The 15,144-nt window shown below is 34.3% G+C and overlaps 1 protein-coding gene across 1 annotated transcript; it reads left to right on the top strand.

Annotated features, from left to right (window-relative positions):
* Positions 1-132: 132 nt before the first annotated feature.
* On the top strand, positions 133-14,907 carry dor (vacuolar protein sorting-associated protein 18 dor). The gene is made up of 9 exons (XM_068775609.1): positions 133-539; positions 2,705-3,036; positions 4,303-4,614; positions 5,926-7,166; positions 7,791-7,960; positions 8,495-8,646; positions 9,151-9,216; positions 10,869-11,034; positions 14,405-14,907. The coding sequence occupies exons 1-9, from the start codon at positions 281-283 to the stop codon at positions 14,638-14,640; spliced, it is 2,934 nt and encodes a 977-aa protein (XP_068631710.1). The 5' UTR covers positions 133-280; the 3' UTR covers positions 14,641-14,907.
* Positions 14,908-15,144: the final 237 nt, after the last annotated feature.

Genomic DNA, 15,144 nt, shown 5'->3' with positions numbered 1-15,144 from the left:
AAAAATGTTGAAGTTGTATTGAATAATGGGTGTATGTCAATATCGACAACAATCATTATTGACGTACAGTACAATGGTACACTATTTTCGTTCCGTATAAATGTCAAAAAAGTAAATAGTGATATCGTGTTTTCAACTTTTAATAATAAATGTTAATCGTTTGTTTGTTAGTGTTCCGTGGCTATCATGACTAAAGATATTAAACAAGAAATCTAATAAACGTTTTAAAAGTAACGATTTGTAATTAAAATAAATAGATTATTTATTCTCGAAGAACAAAATGACGTCTATTTTTGATCAATTCGAGCAAGCATCCCAAATTTCTCAACGAGCTGCTCCCGTTTCTGAGCCCATGACATCTTCTGGATACATAAACATGCAAATGGACGATAACACGCCCATGTTCTCCAAGCAGAAGATGAATTTTAATCCATCAGACCTTATAACACATGTGGCGGTTGCCAGCGATTATTTAGTTTTAGCTATGGCTAACGGAAAACTTTTTAGATTAGACTTAAAAATGCCTGATCAACATGAAGGTACCTGACTTTTTTTTACGTAATATTATCATCATACTATTTCTAAAAGTTACAGTAAGTTTAAATATTACAGGCATACTTAACTATCCTTGGCTTTCAATGGTTACAGACTGGTAGTGGAGGCATATTATCGATATTTGTAATTCTAGGATATACTAGTTATCACCTTGTGGTTTTCTTTGTTGTTAGCAAGCTCTGGTGATTTCACTGATTACAAACAATATACCAGAGAAACAAACCTACTATCTTATATAGCCACAGTGCTTCATCATTGGGCCATTATAATAAATAAGCATCTTTTTGTTCAAACCAAGAACCTACTTTGATCTTCTTTTGCTCCCAATAATATTTATTGTAAGGTGATCAAGTATTTTTACAGGATGAGCCATGGAGACCCATTGATCGTTGTTTATTGGTGGCCATTCCTAAAAATGTTTTACCTGAATTTTCACTATAATAAACCCTTCTCCTCTTCACACACTATGTTGTTTTTTGTGGTTTCCTTGAAAATAATAGACAATCTTACGAACACTTAAAATGTGTAATAATAACAAAATTAATAAATATATGACAATTTTCATGATTTCTGGGACCTCCTATTCCTTGTATTGCCAATTGTCACACTAAGTGACCCTCCTCATTCTCTTCAGAGTGAACAGGTTTTATGACCCCTTGGATTGTCATGGGGGTTTGGTTAGTGGTTGAAACTGCCCTTAAATCACCTCCTCTATTCAGATCTTTTCAATAAGTAACATAAAAATTAGATCTGTTATCAAATGAAAATTCTGAAGTATTTCTCAAGAAATGTAAGAATAAGTAGAAAAGTTTAGTTTATTTTTCAATTAAAAACTTGAATCATTTATGTATATAATACTTTTCTATATCAAGCAATCTGTTTTGAAAAAAAAAAAACTTTGACCACAGTTAGAGCTGACTTGTAAGACAAGACTATTTAACACATTGACTACGAACTATGACATACCTCATAAATTGCGTCCTTTTCTAGGAAGAACTATGAGTTATCTCATCCTTTGTTGATTTGCCATTTTTGTGCAGCTATGATTATACTCGAAATATATCAGTGCTAATATCAATAGATGGATGACTTGCACAAACAGAAAAAATGTAAAAATTAGTTCATTATCATAAAATAAAATAAAATCTTATTAAAAACACATTTTTATGCTTTTTGATGATAACTATACACTAGAATTAGAGTTTTTAATAATATAATGTTATTAAATCAAATTGTCATTTTAAGTCAGATTTCTGAAAATTGTTGTGGCAGTCAATGTGTTAACCAATGATTGATTGTTCACTTTACTTTGCCTTACCTAGAATATAACATTGATAAAAGTCAGAATTTATGTGCATTATAATCAAAATAAGATAGACCATTTTAATTGCCTCTTGGTCCACTACAGCATAGGATGTCCTCCTACAAAGTGATAACCTTGATAAGGTTGCCTTCCAGTCCTCGTTAGATGCCGTTTCCATGTGATCTTATTGGATTTACTGGGGGTGGCCTAAGCCCATCAGTGGACTTCCTGCAGCTGAATTATATAATATGATGATGATTTAAATATACAGCATGGTAATAACATAATGCCCGTCACTAAGAGCAGCAGAGGTTTTTTTTATAATTTTAGTAATTACATTTGTAATGGTTGAACAGTATAGATTACTTATCAACTATAATTGTACATGTGTGTTAACATTATCCACACAACAATTATTCTTATCAATATTATATGTGAAAGAAAATTTAGTTCTACATTTGCATATTTCAATTTTTACATATTGTACTCTCTGTAATATTATAAGTATATTTCCTTACAAAATCCTATTTGTACACTTCAATTCATATATTTTGCTGTAGAATATCCACTGCTGAATATTGGCCTACTCCATAGCTTTCCAATAAGGTCAGCTGAAAAGAGCGTGCATCCATAATAAAAATAATAAGAATAATTAGAAAATAACAAACAACATAAGAAAATATTTAAATTACCTAATCATTTTTTAAAGTAATAAATTAAGATTATATATATATATATATAAATATCATTTTTTTTAACTATTTTTAATTAGACACATATGGTAACAGTAATATATAATTTTTTGATAATGTTTTGGTGATAATGTAATTTTTACATAAATTTTAGAAATTCACTATGCAAAATTCGTACAACCGAACACAAAGCTTTCAAACATATTTTTGGACCCTCTTGGATACCATTTGCTTTTGGCATTTGCTGCAAGGAACAAGGATGGGAATCCTGAGCTAATGTATTTACACCGAAGTCGTAGCAAGCTGAAGTCTGTTAATAAATCTAAGAATTATGAAGTCACAGAGGTGGGGTGGAATTATGAAAATAAATCTAGTTCAACTACTGGACCCATACTGTTAGGCACTACTCAGGGGCATCTGCTGGAAACTGAATTGGAAGCTGATAATGAAAAAATGTTCTCAGGGAGCCAGCAGTATTGGAGACAGGTAGATAATATGCTTAAAATATTATTAAACATACTTCATTTTAACAATAGCCTCAGATATGATTATGTAAGTAATTCATCATAAATGAGGTGGTCGACTTCTATCAAGAAACCGAGTTTGGGTGAGCAGGTCATAAACCTTCAACCTAATTGTACTGGCCTTAACATACCATTCATTATAAATGACTGTAAAAAATATAAGTAATAATGATACGCAAGTTGTTATTTCCTCTGGTCCTATTGTAAATTTATCAAGGAGCCTATGTCCAGCGATTAACATCCTGTAGATGATTAATGTATCATTCCTGTTAGCACTATTGATCACTATCATAATATTAGGGAGACTGGAAAGTAATGTTGTTTCTTTCGACGTATTTTAAAGAAAAACCAAGTGATTTTTACGCCTCCGGCATTGATTTTGTTTATTAGATATATTGTTGATTAGAAATAAAAACTTGTCAAAAATGTAGTTGTGTGAATTTAACTCAAGAAAACAGAACTCAAGAAAAGACTTTACTTTCCGGTCCCCTATACAAGCATTAGTTACCTTAATTTCCATTGATCAATTTTCCTTAATGAGTTATAATGAATGGGTAAAACAATCACTAAATTTTAAAAAATATGTCATTATATTTATGAGGTTATTAGTGATTCTAAGTGTATGAATAATTATATAGAAAAGTCTATAGTTAAATAAAACAAATGAATATGTGGTTTCTCTAAACATTTTTAATCTATTATTTCTTAGTGTTTATATTTTTTATTTATGTTACTTTAATCTAATGAGGTTTAATTTATTGAAATGTATGTCTTTCTTTATTCAAGCTGCCTAATTACTTGCCTCTTTATGGGGGCAAAGAAGTTGATGGATTGGTAATTTTTCTTTCCAGTTTCTTATTATCATTTTACATTTATATTATTTTTACATTTAATTGCTTGTAATTTATTTCAATTACATTTTTTATACCTGCGATATAATTTTTTGAATTATCTAATCTACATCTTTTCTACTTTGGTTATAGTATATAAAAACTATAAGGCTTCTTCACCTTTTTCCTATCAACCTGTTTAAAATATAATTAGACAAATGAGCTATACACATATAAAAATTTTACATTTATAAACAATCATCCTGTATAAATGCTGTTAGTTTGTAGTTATGTTATCTTCTTTAAATACATGAAAGATATCATAATTTAGGATTTTTGCACCCTAGTTAACGACTTAGTACTTTTCCTTTCAATGACAAGATTTCTTTTTTTGTCAGATCTTCGACATTGGTAAAGGATCGGATACACCGATCACCGGTATCCAGTTTCATCGAGTCAGCAATACAACGAAGTATTTTATATTCGTCACCACACCAACTAGGCTTTACCAGTTTATAGGAAATGCAGTCTTTACTGATAATAAACCTTCGCTGCAGACGATCTTCTATTCTTACCTGACTAACACAGAGACAGGGTTTCAAGAAATCCCATCAAGTTTAAAGTACTCTAGACTCCAGTTTTACTTTGATAGAAATAACACACCAAAAACATTTGCATGGTTGACGGAACCTGGAATATTTTATGGTCAGGTTAGTGTTCTGTTAATATGAATTTTATTTAGTTTTAAATTTAAAATCAAAGAATTAATAACATATTTAATATAATTAGGGACCGTTAATAAAATACGAAAACTAAAATTTCACTTTTCTAATCCGCTGCTACCTTCGTTGATACAGTATGTTAGTGTGCGTCCACACTGAAAGCGCGGTGACTGGAGCCTAGGCGGGCGCGGCGAGCGGGGGCGTGCGGTGGCCACAGTAAAGGCGCGAGCTCTTGTAGCGGTTTGACGTACATCAGGTGTTGTAAACTATTATGGACGAGGATTTGCTATTTTTACTAGACAGTCCGATTCTGAGATGGGAGGTGTTGAACACTAGAGATGGTGTGCACGAAATAAATAAAAAAGAGCAATAACTGGTGAATTTCTTAACTTATATGAAGAATTGAGAATATACCCTACAAAATTCTTTCAGTATAATCGAATGCCCGTGTCAACTTTTGACTACATACTAAGTAAAATATGGATGTTTGCTATGCCAAGTCGGTGGTTTAGATTGAATTGCACATATAAAAGATTCAGTATCTATCGCCATTTTACGACAAACAAAACAAACAGACGCGCATACGCCGAGCGACAAGACTGAATTGGTTTGTTACCCCCGCCACCCGCTCTTTGGGTCGCTCGCTGACTAGGCCCGTAGTGGGGCCAAAACGCGCGGACAGAAGGGTTTGAAACTTAGGCGCGCTGTCTCGCCCAGTCCCGTCGCACTAGGCTTCCGCCTTAGTCACTACAATATAGACGCAAAGGCGCGTTTCATATGTATGATACTTCGCGCCCGTCGTCGCAACCGCGCTAGGCTCGCACTATGGACGCACACATACACTTTGCGACCCCCCTAAAAATATGACGTCACAAAATCTAGGTCCTGATAAATTATTTATTTATTTTGCAGATTTCTAAGCGTTTCTATATTCTGAAAAATTTATTATCGGCATTGAAGTATTACAACTGTAATTGACAGGTGTTTTAGACCATCCTCTCCCTGTTACATATTATCACACTAAGAGACCCCCCCACTGACCATCTAAGTCAACGTATTTTATTAAAGGCTCCTTAGCTTATATGTAAATAAATAAAAGTTTGTTATAGTGGTACCGAAACCACTATACCACGCCTTAGAAAAGTGCGGAAAGGTGGGAGATAAAGAAAATAGAGCACCCGATACTCCTCCGTCTAACTACGTGCATATCTAAAATGCGTAGTGGTACAGCGATTTCGGTGGTACTATACTATACTATCTAAATTTGGTTGACAAAAATAGTATAAATTTTCTTCACAGCTTGATCCAACATCGCAGCAGAATTCTAACTCTCTCTTTACTCAAGGTGAGCTGATAAGTTATCCACCTGAAAGAATAGATCCTGAAAAGGCTGAGACTGCAGAAAGAACGCCTCTGGCATTCGTTTTAACCGAGTTCCATGCTATACTTATGTTTTCTGATAAAGTCAAAGCAGTTTCACTTCTGAACCAAGAACTGGTATATCAGGACACTTATTCTGAAGCTCACGGGAAACTGAAAAATATTGTCAAGGATCCAGCTCGGAGGACAATATGGGCTGTTACTGATAAAGCTGTCTTTAGATACAAAGTCATTCGTGAGGAAAGAAATGTTTGGAGAATTTACTGTGACAAAGAGGAATTTGATTTAGCGAAAGAATATTGCTACAATAATCCAGCTTTCATAGACATTATCAATGTTAAACAAGCCGAATTGCTATTCACCAAAGGCGAATACGAGAAAAGTGCTCAAATTTTTGCAGACACGCAAAGCAGTTTCGAAACTGTATGTCTGAAGTTTTTGGAAGTGGATCAAATAAATGCATTAAAAGTTTACTTGTCCAGACGATTAGACGCTTTAAGTGAAGATGATAAGACTTTAATTTCCATGATAGTTATTTGGATGACCGAACTGTATGTTTCCCAGCTAGGTATGCTAAGGCGTACTGGTAAAGATGATACCGAAGAATTTCATCAAATACAGAGTGATTTTGAATTGTTTTTATTGCAAACCAAGGTAGTTAAATGCATGCAACACGTTAAATCAGTTATATATGATCTTTTGTCTTCTCACGGCGATAAGCAGAATCTTATTAAATTGACCATTATTAATGAAGATTACGAGAATGTTATAGAACAGAATATACTTAAGAAATCTTATTTGGAAGCGTTAAAGATATTGCAAGGTCTACAGAGGCCGGATTTGTTTTACCAATTCGCGCCAATACTGATGGAAGAGACACCAAAGCATACAGTCAACGCTCTGATATCACAAGGACCGAGATTGATTCCTTCGAAGTTATTACCAGCGTTTCTGGCTTGTGAGAATGACATGGAACATGTTTCGGAGATAATAAGATATTTGGAATTCATGTTGCAGAATTTTAACGTGAAAGATAATGCGATACATAATTATCTGTTGACATTATACGCGGAGAAAGATGAACCAGCATTAATGAGATACTTGTCTAGACAGGGCCAGGATTTACTTATGGTGAACTTTGATGTCCATTACGCGTTAAGGTAATATTAAATTTAGTCTCAAAGATTCTTTATTTAAATTTAAAAACTTTTTATTCAACCTATTATAAATTACATCTCTTATTGTCGCCTAATTTAGTCTACCGCCCGTTGTGATGATAAATGTTTCAGACATAGGGAGAGCAGACGAAACAAACTCCATTTTTTTTTAATTAAGCAAAATTACATGTTTATGTAACATTAATAACTTATAGAAATTCATTTACAGTTTTCATGTTACGTTTACTTTTAGCACATGAATGTTTTTAACATTTTTTTAAAAAAAATCTAGCAATGAAAGCTTTTTGAACATGATATGGGATCATATTGTGTAAACATATACATGTCTATAGAAAGATTTGTGAGCTCGGTAAAGTCATAGGTACTCATAATATGTTTTTTTTTTCTGGCATTTACATTATGTATTTGACACGTCCTAGAACAATCGGTAATGTTTTCGTGGACATATGTACAGTACATTTTAATACAATTAATATTTTATTTAAATCTTTATTTTGTTTATGATGTTTACAAAATAAACAATTTTAACATTTCATTTTCTTGAACTGTAATACTGTTACATTATTGGACTTGTGATCTAGTGTATTCGTGGTTATTGAATTTCAGATTGTGTCGTGAGAAAGGTCTATCAGAAGCGTGCGTGAAGCTGTCAGCCCTCCTGGGACTGTGGGAGGCGGCGGTGGAGCTGGCGCTGGATGTGGACGTAGCCCTGGCGAAGAGCGTGGCCAGTTTGCCCGAGGAATCTGAAATGCAGCAGCGACTCTGGTTGACCATCGGTACGTGTACATTCTTCATCAGGCCCAGCTTCAATTAAAGGATGCCTTATACATAAATTTAGACTCTACTGAGATTCTTTTCATGAAGTACACAAGTGGTTACTTTAAATGATGCTATGTGAATTATGTTATAAATAAGAGAATAAAAAAATAGCACAAATTAGAAAATAGTATAAATGTAAAAATGTCTCTTAAAAATTATCAATTTAAAAATCTAAATGTATATACTTTAAGTATACATGCAAAAATACAAGATGTGCAACGTTGAAATGAATTATCATTATCGATGCATAGGCCTTCCCCAAAGATCACCACCATGATTGGTTTTGTGCTGCCCGTATTCAACGACTTCCCCCGTCTTTGACTATGAAACTAATTATAAACTGTACAAATTATTATAAACTTCACGGTACTGCAATATATTACGTGAAATACCCGTTGTATTTGCAAAAAAACATTACAAGAGTATGTTATAATGGGTTCACTATGCTATGGTAAATTAAGTATATATATATATTTTATATTTTCCCTTAGCTGAACACGTTATCACTAAAAATCAAGACTTAAAGGAGGCAATGAGCCTGCTAGAAGAATGTCCACTCATCAAAATCGAAGACATCCTGCCGTTCTTCAGCGACGTGGTCACCATTGATCATTTCAGAGAGCCCATCTGTCAGTCGTTGCAGGTATGATATATTTTATCTTTATTGCTGGACCGCGACCTTCCTGGAAAGCCTTGATCTATGAGTTGTCTTCACAGGTTTCTTTGACCTACTTTTTGAGTGTTTCTGTTATTGTGAGTCCCATCGCCACCAGCACAGAATCTCTTCATCGGGTTGGTGATCATCTTCTTGGTCTATTTCCTTAGAATTTTTTATAACTTTAGAATGTTACACTTACATGTTTTAGTTTGTTATTAAAATATTTCCCAATTTGAGCCTTGTCTATTGCATAACGCCTATGGAGAGTAAAACATACAAGATTTTTTTATCAATTAAATAAATACGCATAGACGATGATTCAATTCCATTCAATTCATTCATTCATCTATATTTCTTCATTCATTCGATCCAAAATTCGTTGTCGTTCTGAACATTTTATATCTACGAAGTTTGTTACTCAGCAAAAATGATGGTTTCTTTTCTAACTACTACAAATACACTAACCTGATTGAACTTTTTGTACTGCAGGAGTACAATACACAAATCGAAGAACTAAAAGCCGAGATGGAGGACGCCACGAAGTCAGCGGAATGCGTGAGTTGCTATATATAATTTTGTCGTTTCAAACGATATACACGCACTGCAAGGTTTAGTCATCCTCAGAAGATATCTATAGGGGGATATACCATGATTGCCATGCTTGGCAGACGGGTTGGCAATCGATGGGTATTATGGTACACAGAGGGCGCTGCTGCCTACACTCTGGAAACTTATTTGAGGGCTATTACATATTTCTAATTCACAAAGTTTGAATCGAACCCGCGATCTACGATCTCAAGTCTCAGTCCACTACTCCTGGGCTACCACTGCTCATATAAACGTCCTATCTTTGTGGTGGCAGAGCGCTGAAGACGCTGAAAATTCACTTCTTCAGAGAAAATTTTAGTGAAAAAAAAAATGTTATGACAGCATAGTCGATATACAGGTTATAACCAATTACCCTGTATATATGACAGTTTATATAAGATTATAAATAAATATAGTAAAAATAGTTGGGTAAATAAACTAGTAATAAGAAAGCCTTTTATGTAATCTTCATAAAATTAGTAACACTTTTGTGCCCAACTGTAGTTGTATACTTCCATTTAATGTCTCTTAATTATCTTACAGTAAAAAAACGAAGTTCATTAAATAAAAACGTTTTAAAAATCCTATATTATGATATATATAGTGTGAAGTATTTTAAATGATAAAGCAATAAGATGATTTTCTTTACTGTCAATATTGTAAAAGTGTCCAGAAAAAAAAAACTGTCAGAGTAGTCGTGGGCTCTTTTTAGATCAGGAAGCTCAATTTGATTCTAGTTTGTATCAAATTGGGCTCCTCCATTTTCTCATGATTTACACAATCAGTAATTGATTTAATGTCAAAAATGATATAAATAATTTAATAAAAACACATTTCTTTGTAGTAACTATCTCGAATGTTTGACTAAGAAATTACATAACTTATTCTATTAGATTAGAAGGCATAAAATAAAGGGGTTAAAATACTCCATTGAGGAACTGGGCTCTTATGATCCCTGGAAAGAAACCTTTGCGTGGTGTTTAACCTTTTAAGTGCCACGAGGACCGCCGGCTACCTCACGATACCCAACAATAGATGCCGTGAGGGCCGCCGGCTACCTCACAATTTTTCATCTGTACATCTAAGGAATATTATTTTTTCCGACTCTCCGGTAATTATTAGCTTCATTAGGCACCTAGCAACTTGATCACGGGATGGTATACGATTTGCAGCATGTTTTGGAAGCGGTTACCATGGGTGCCAATGAGACCGCGGGCGGCCTCACTTGTTATATAAAATTTACATTAGAATATGTATATAGAAACATTTCTTTGTATTAAATTCACAATTTATTCATATTTTAAAGCTGGCTTTGAAAACTTATCGTGTTTTCTGTGTTACAAAAACGTGACCCGCCGGCGACCTCATGGCACACCGAGTACTCTGTTGCCTTTAAGTTCCATGAAGGTCGCCAGCGGTTTCAGTACATAATGATATACATAATGTGTTATATTCGTTCATAGAATGTAAAGATCCCAAATTTTCACATAAGGAAAGCCTACACTTGATATTTCCATTTGGCTCCTGGGGAAGTCATGGCCAAAACAGCTTGGCAGTTAAAAGGTTAAGGTGCATTTTAAATGTTCGATTCGAGAATATACCAGGGAATGTAAAAACAGGTCCGCGCAGAGATCCAGTCGTTCCGCAACCGAAGCGTGGTCGTGTCGGTGTCGGACGCGTGCTGCCTGTGCGACATCGCGTTACTTCTGCGACCCTTCTATCTGTTCCCCTGCGCGCACCGCTTCCACTCGGACTGCTTGCTCACCGAGATACAGCCTACGCTCGGTAATAAAAAAAATATTATTGTACATCAGTAGATTTTTTGTATTTATTTTTATAACGTATGTTATTGACATTTAAAACTTTATCGGTTAGAAGGAGCAAAGTACTAATGGTGCCCCAGTATCTAATGAGAAGGTAGAGATTGAATTTGTTCAAAACCTTAGTGTAAAATATATAATGTTGGATGCCAGAGCCTTTCGTCATCATTATTTGACTCGAACGATGTTCACCGCTGGATACAGATTTCACTCAAAGATTTTCTTTAAAACTGGTTGGAAGCGGCCTAAGTGAACAGAGTACGTTTGCCCGTTTGTGATCTTTATTCTAGAAATTTAACCCTTAATAGCCTGATTTACGAAAGCGATTTTTTTTACATATTACTGTGTTTGCTTGTGGGTCTAGATGAAGGGAAAAATAGATTTTTTTTTAATTTCGTTGGAAAGAATATTATACAATAGTAAAATTCGTACAGCCAACCTATAAAAAAAACTAATAGTAATGTGAACATTCGGTTTAAAAGATTGGTATCAAAATTGAAACTCTAGGCTATTAAGGGTTAAGGCTCCACTGGCCACCTGTAGAAATGTATTATTTTATGTCGTCATTGACTTAAGTTACTTCGCAAAGAACGACGCTAAGCAACCTTGGGTCATGGCATGTCTCTATATGTTATCGTATATAATAAAGTTCTTCAAAATTTTAGACCTTCCATTTCTTGGTTTTAAATATATAATTAAATTGAAGATATTGAATAAATCTTAATAATAATTTCTTTTTTTACAGAAAAAAGCTTTACAGAATACTTATTACTTATAAGCTAGATATTCCTTGGTAGATGCTTTTAAAGAAATTTATATTCTAATAAGTACTTACTTCGCAGTACATTTTAATAACATATCGATGCGCCATAATTTAGAATATTGTATAAACAATACTGACAAGCATATAATAAACATAATAAATAAATAAACTCGTAACGCCTAAATTTCGTCGACAAAGTCGAAAAAAATATTTTAGTTTTAAATAATAAATTAATAGTAATAATATTAAGTACATCTTATTTATATAGCATTCAAGAGTTTTTGGTTGATCAAAAAATGTGAAACTTGGTTTGTTGACTCTACTGCATGGTTTATATTATAATGTATACATAAATGTTCAATTTCATTCATTTCAAGCCGGTAACTTTCTACTTATATATGTGTATATGTATGTATGTATATATATATATATATATATACTTAGTCTGGCCATAAATACTGTTACTATTCAAAAAAAGAAAATATTACGTTTGAATTTGGAATCTGTCATTTTTATATGATTGCTTGATGTGTTTTCTTATTTTCGCGCCATTATATTGTTAAATATTTTGTTATATTAAAATGGAGTGGGGTGATAAAGAGAACCGAATCGCTGTGATTGCCTTACATAAAGTAGGTATGGAGAAAAGTGCAATTTTTAAAACCCTCCACCCGCTTGGTATCAGTCAAATGTTTGTTTACCGGGCTATTGATAGGTACAATGATACCTCCTCTGTTTGTGACAGAAAAAGATCTGGCCGTCCACGTACCGTTCGTGTGAAAAAGGTGATTAAAGCAGTTAGGGAAAGAATTCGAAGAAATCCTGTCCGTAAGCAAAAGATTTTATCTCGGGAGATGAAGATAGCTCCTAGAACCATGTCGCGTATATTAAAAGATGACTTAGGACTTGCAGCCTATAAGAGACGTACTGGTCACTTCTTAACTGATAATTTAAAGAAGAATAGGGTGGTAAAATCCAAACAACTACTTAAGCGGTACGCAAAGGGAGGTCACAAAAAAATTTTGTTTACGGATGAGAAAATTTTTACAATTGAGCAGTATTTTAATAAACAAAATGACCGTATTTATGCTGGAAGCTCTAAAGAAGCTTCGCAATTAGTAAACAGAGTACAACGTGGGCATTATCCCACTTCAGTGATGGTTTGGTGGGGTGTTAGCTATGAAGGGGTGACTGAGCCATATTTTTGTGAAAAAGGTATTAAAACGTCGGCACAAGTTTATCAAAATACCATTCTTGAGACGGTAGTTAAGCCTTTAACTAACACCATGTTCAATAACAAAGAATGGTGCTTTCAACAAGACTCGGCACCGGGTCATAGAGCTCGATCCACCCAATCTTGGTTGAAAACTAACGTTCCGGACTTTATCAGCACTGAAAACTGGCCGTCGTCAAGTCCTGACCTAAATCCATTGGATTATGATTTATGGTCAGTTTTAGAGAGTAAGGCTTGCTCTAAACGCCATGATAATTTGGAGTCCCTAAAACGATCCATTCGGTTGGCAGTGAAGAATTTTCCTCTAGAAAGAGTTCGTGCTGCTATTGATAACTGGCCTCAACGTTTAAAAGACTGTATTGCAGCCAATGGAGACCACTTCGAATAAACATTGTATATTTTTAATAGTTATATATTGATGTATTAAACTAACTCACTATGAAAGGAATAAATGTTACGTATAAAAAAAAAATCGTGCTTTTCTTTATAACAATATTTATGGCAAGACTAAGTATATATATATATATATATATATATATGTGGTAATCGGGATGCAGGGCTTGAATTTAAAGTCCTTCGTGGGGCACAAATATTTATTTAAAAAAAAAAACTCCTAACCTAAACTGCAGACGCTTCCTTCGTCGTTCAAACGTCGTCTGTCTCCCTTCCTCTTACACGCCTCTCGCTTGTACCATCTGACAGTTCTATTCACGCATGCTCTTACGTTCCATTCCACATATATATGTATATAGATATTAATTTTATTAATTCCGTAACCAAACGGCAGTGCGGTAATTTTGTCTCAACATTTAATATTATAATGTATACATAAAACATTGTTATATTTCATTTAAAAGAGTTTCTGTCCGTCTCTTCTCAACAAATCAGCATACCGAGTAGGAGTCAACTTACTAAATGTAATCTTAAAATAATAGACGAATTAAGTTAACAGAAAAAAAGATATTTAGAACCGCACCGTAATAGAAAATACACGCAAATAGCAGTTTTTTTAATCTATAGGGTGGGCCAAAAATTTTTGCAAATAGCAACACTTGATTTCTCCAAAACCGTGAGAGTAAGGGGCCAACGGCGAGACGGAGCACATCTCGACGATGTAATTTTTAAAAAATAAATTTTAATAAATGATAATTACGGTAAATAAATCATAAACAAAATAGCATTTGTACTTTTATTTCTACACATGTTTCAAAAGTGCAAAAATTTATGGCCCACCATATATATACAATAATCGATGACTTTGCAATATTGAAGTTGAATGAACCATGAATTACTTCCGTTTCTGTTGAGTTAGAATGTTAAGCTCCTCGGTAATCGCAGGTCCAGCTCGTCGAAACAAGCTAAGCGATCTGCAGCGTCAGCTGTCGGTTCTGTCCAACATCGAGCTGTCCGTGGTCACCTCCAACGGTCTACCGCTCCGGGAGGTGTTGAAGAATGAAATAGACGACATCGTCGCGAGCGAGTGCATATTCTGCGGCGAGTACATGATCGCTTGCATCGACAAACCATTCATAGCCGATGAGGACTGGGATAGAGTCATGAAGGAGTGGGAATAGTTAAGCTTTAATTTATCACATTTATAATGTACTTGGCATTTGGTGTGGCACACTAGGCCATTCACTTAGACTTTAGGCAAAAATCACCTGAGTTGGATTTTATTAAGCATTCCCTTTATCTAGTGTTCATTTTCTTTATCGATGCGTTTATAAGATTAAAATGTCCGACGTGCCAAATCAAATGCCGGGGATTATGCAAAACTTAGTTTTGGATTAAATTAAAAATTTTACAAATTGCAAATTGAACATAAACAAAGCAGGACATGGGCGGTTTCTGTATTTTATTTATTTATTATATTTATTTTACTATATTTATTGCTTTACAATATGCACAAGATAATAATTGAATTTAAATAAACTTCATATTTCCTTCCGGTCCACGGTTTTGCAGCCCCACTCGGTGTTCCATGCGTTCACGTCCCCACTCAGCACCACTCTGGCAGTCTTCGAGCCCTCCTCAGCTATGCCGATCCGTATTGTCCGACTGGCGATTTGGCTCCAGGT

This window comes from Battus philenor, unplaced genomic scaffold (genome assembly GCF_028537555.1).
Source record: "Battus philenor isolate CCGP_79_NKW_IND1 unplaced genomic scaffold, ilBatPhil1.0.hap1 SCAF_9, whole genome shotgun sequence".
Taxonomy (NCBI): domain Eukaryota; kingdom Metazoa; phylum Arthropoda; class Insecta; order Lepidoptera; family Papilionidae; genus Battus; species Battus philenor.
This window is presented reverse-complemented; position numbering and strand designations above follow the sequence as displayed.

Coding starts and splice junctions, on each gene's coding strand:
- dor (XM_068775609.1), top strand. CDS start 281: ATGACGTCTATTTTTGATCAATTCGAGCAAGCATCCCAAATTTCTCAA. Junction 4,615..5,925: donor CTGGAATATTTTATGGTCAG/GTTAGTGTTCTG, acceptor TTTTCTTCACAG/CTTGATCCAACATCGCAGCA. Junction 11,035..14,404: donor CGAGATACAGCCTACGCTCG/GTAATAAAAAAA, acceptor CGGTAATCGCAG/GTCCAGCTCGTCGAAACAAG.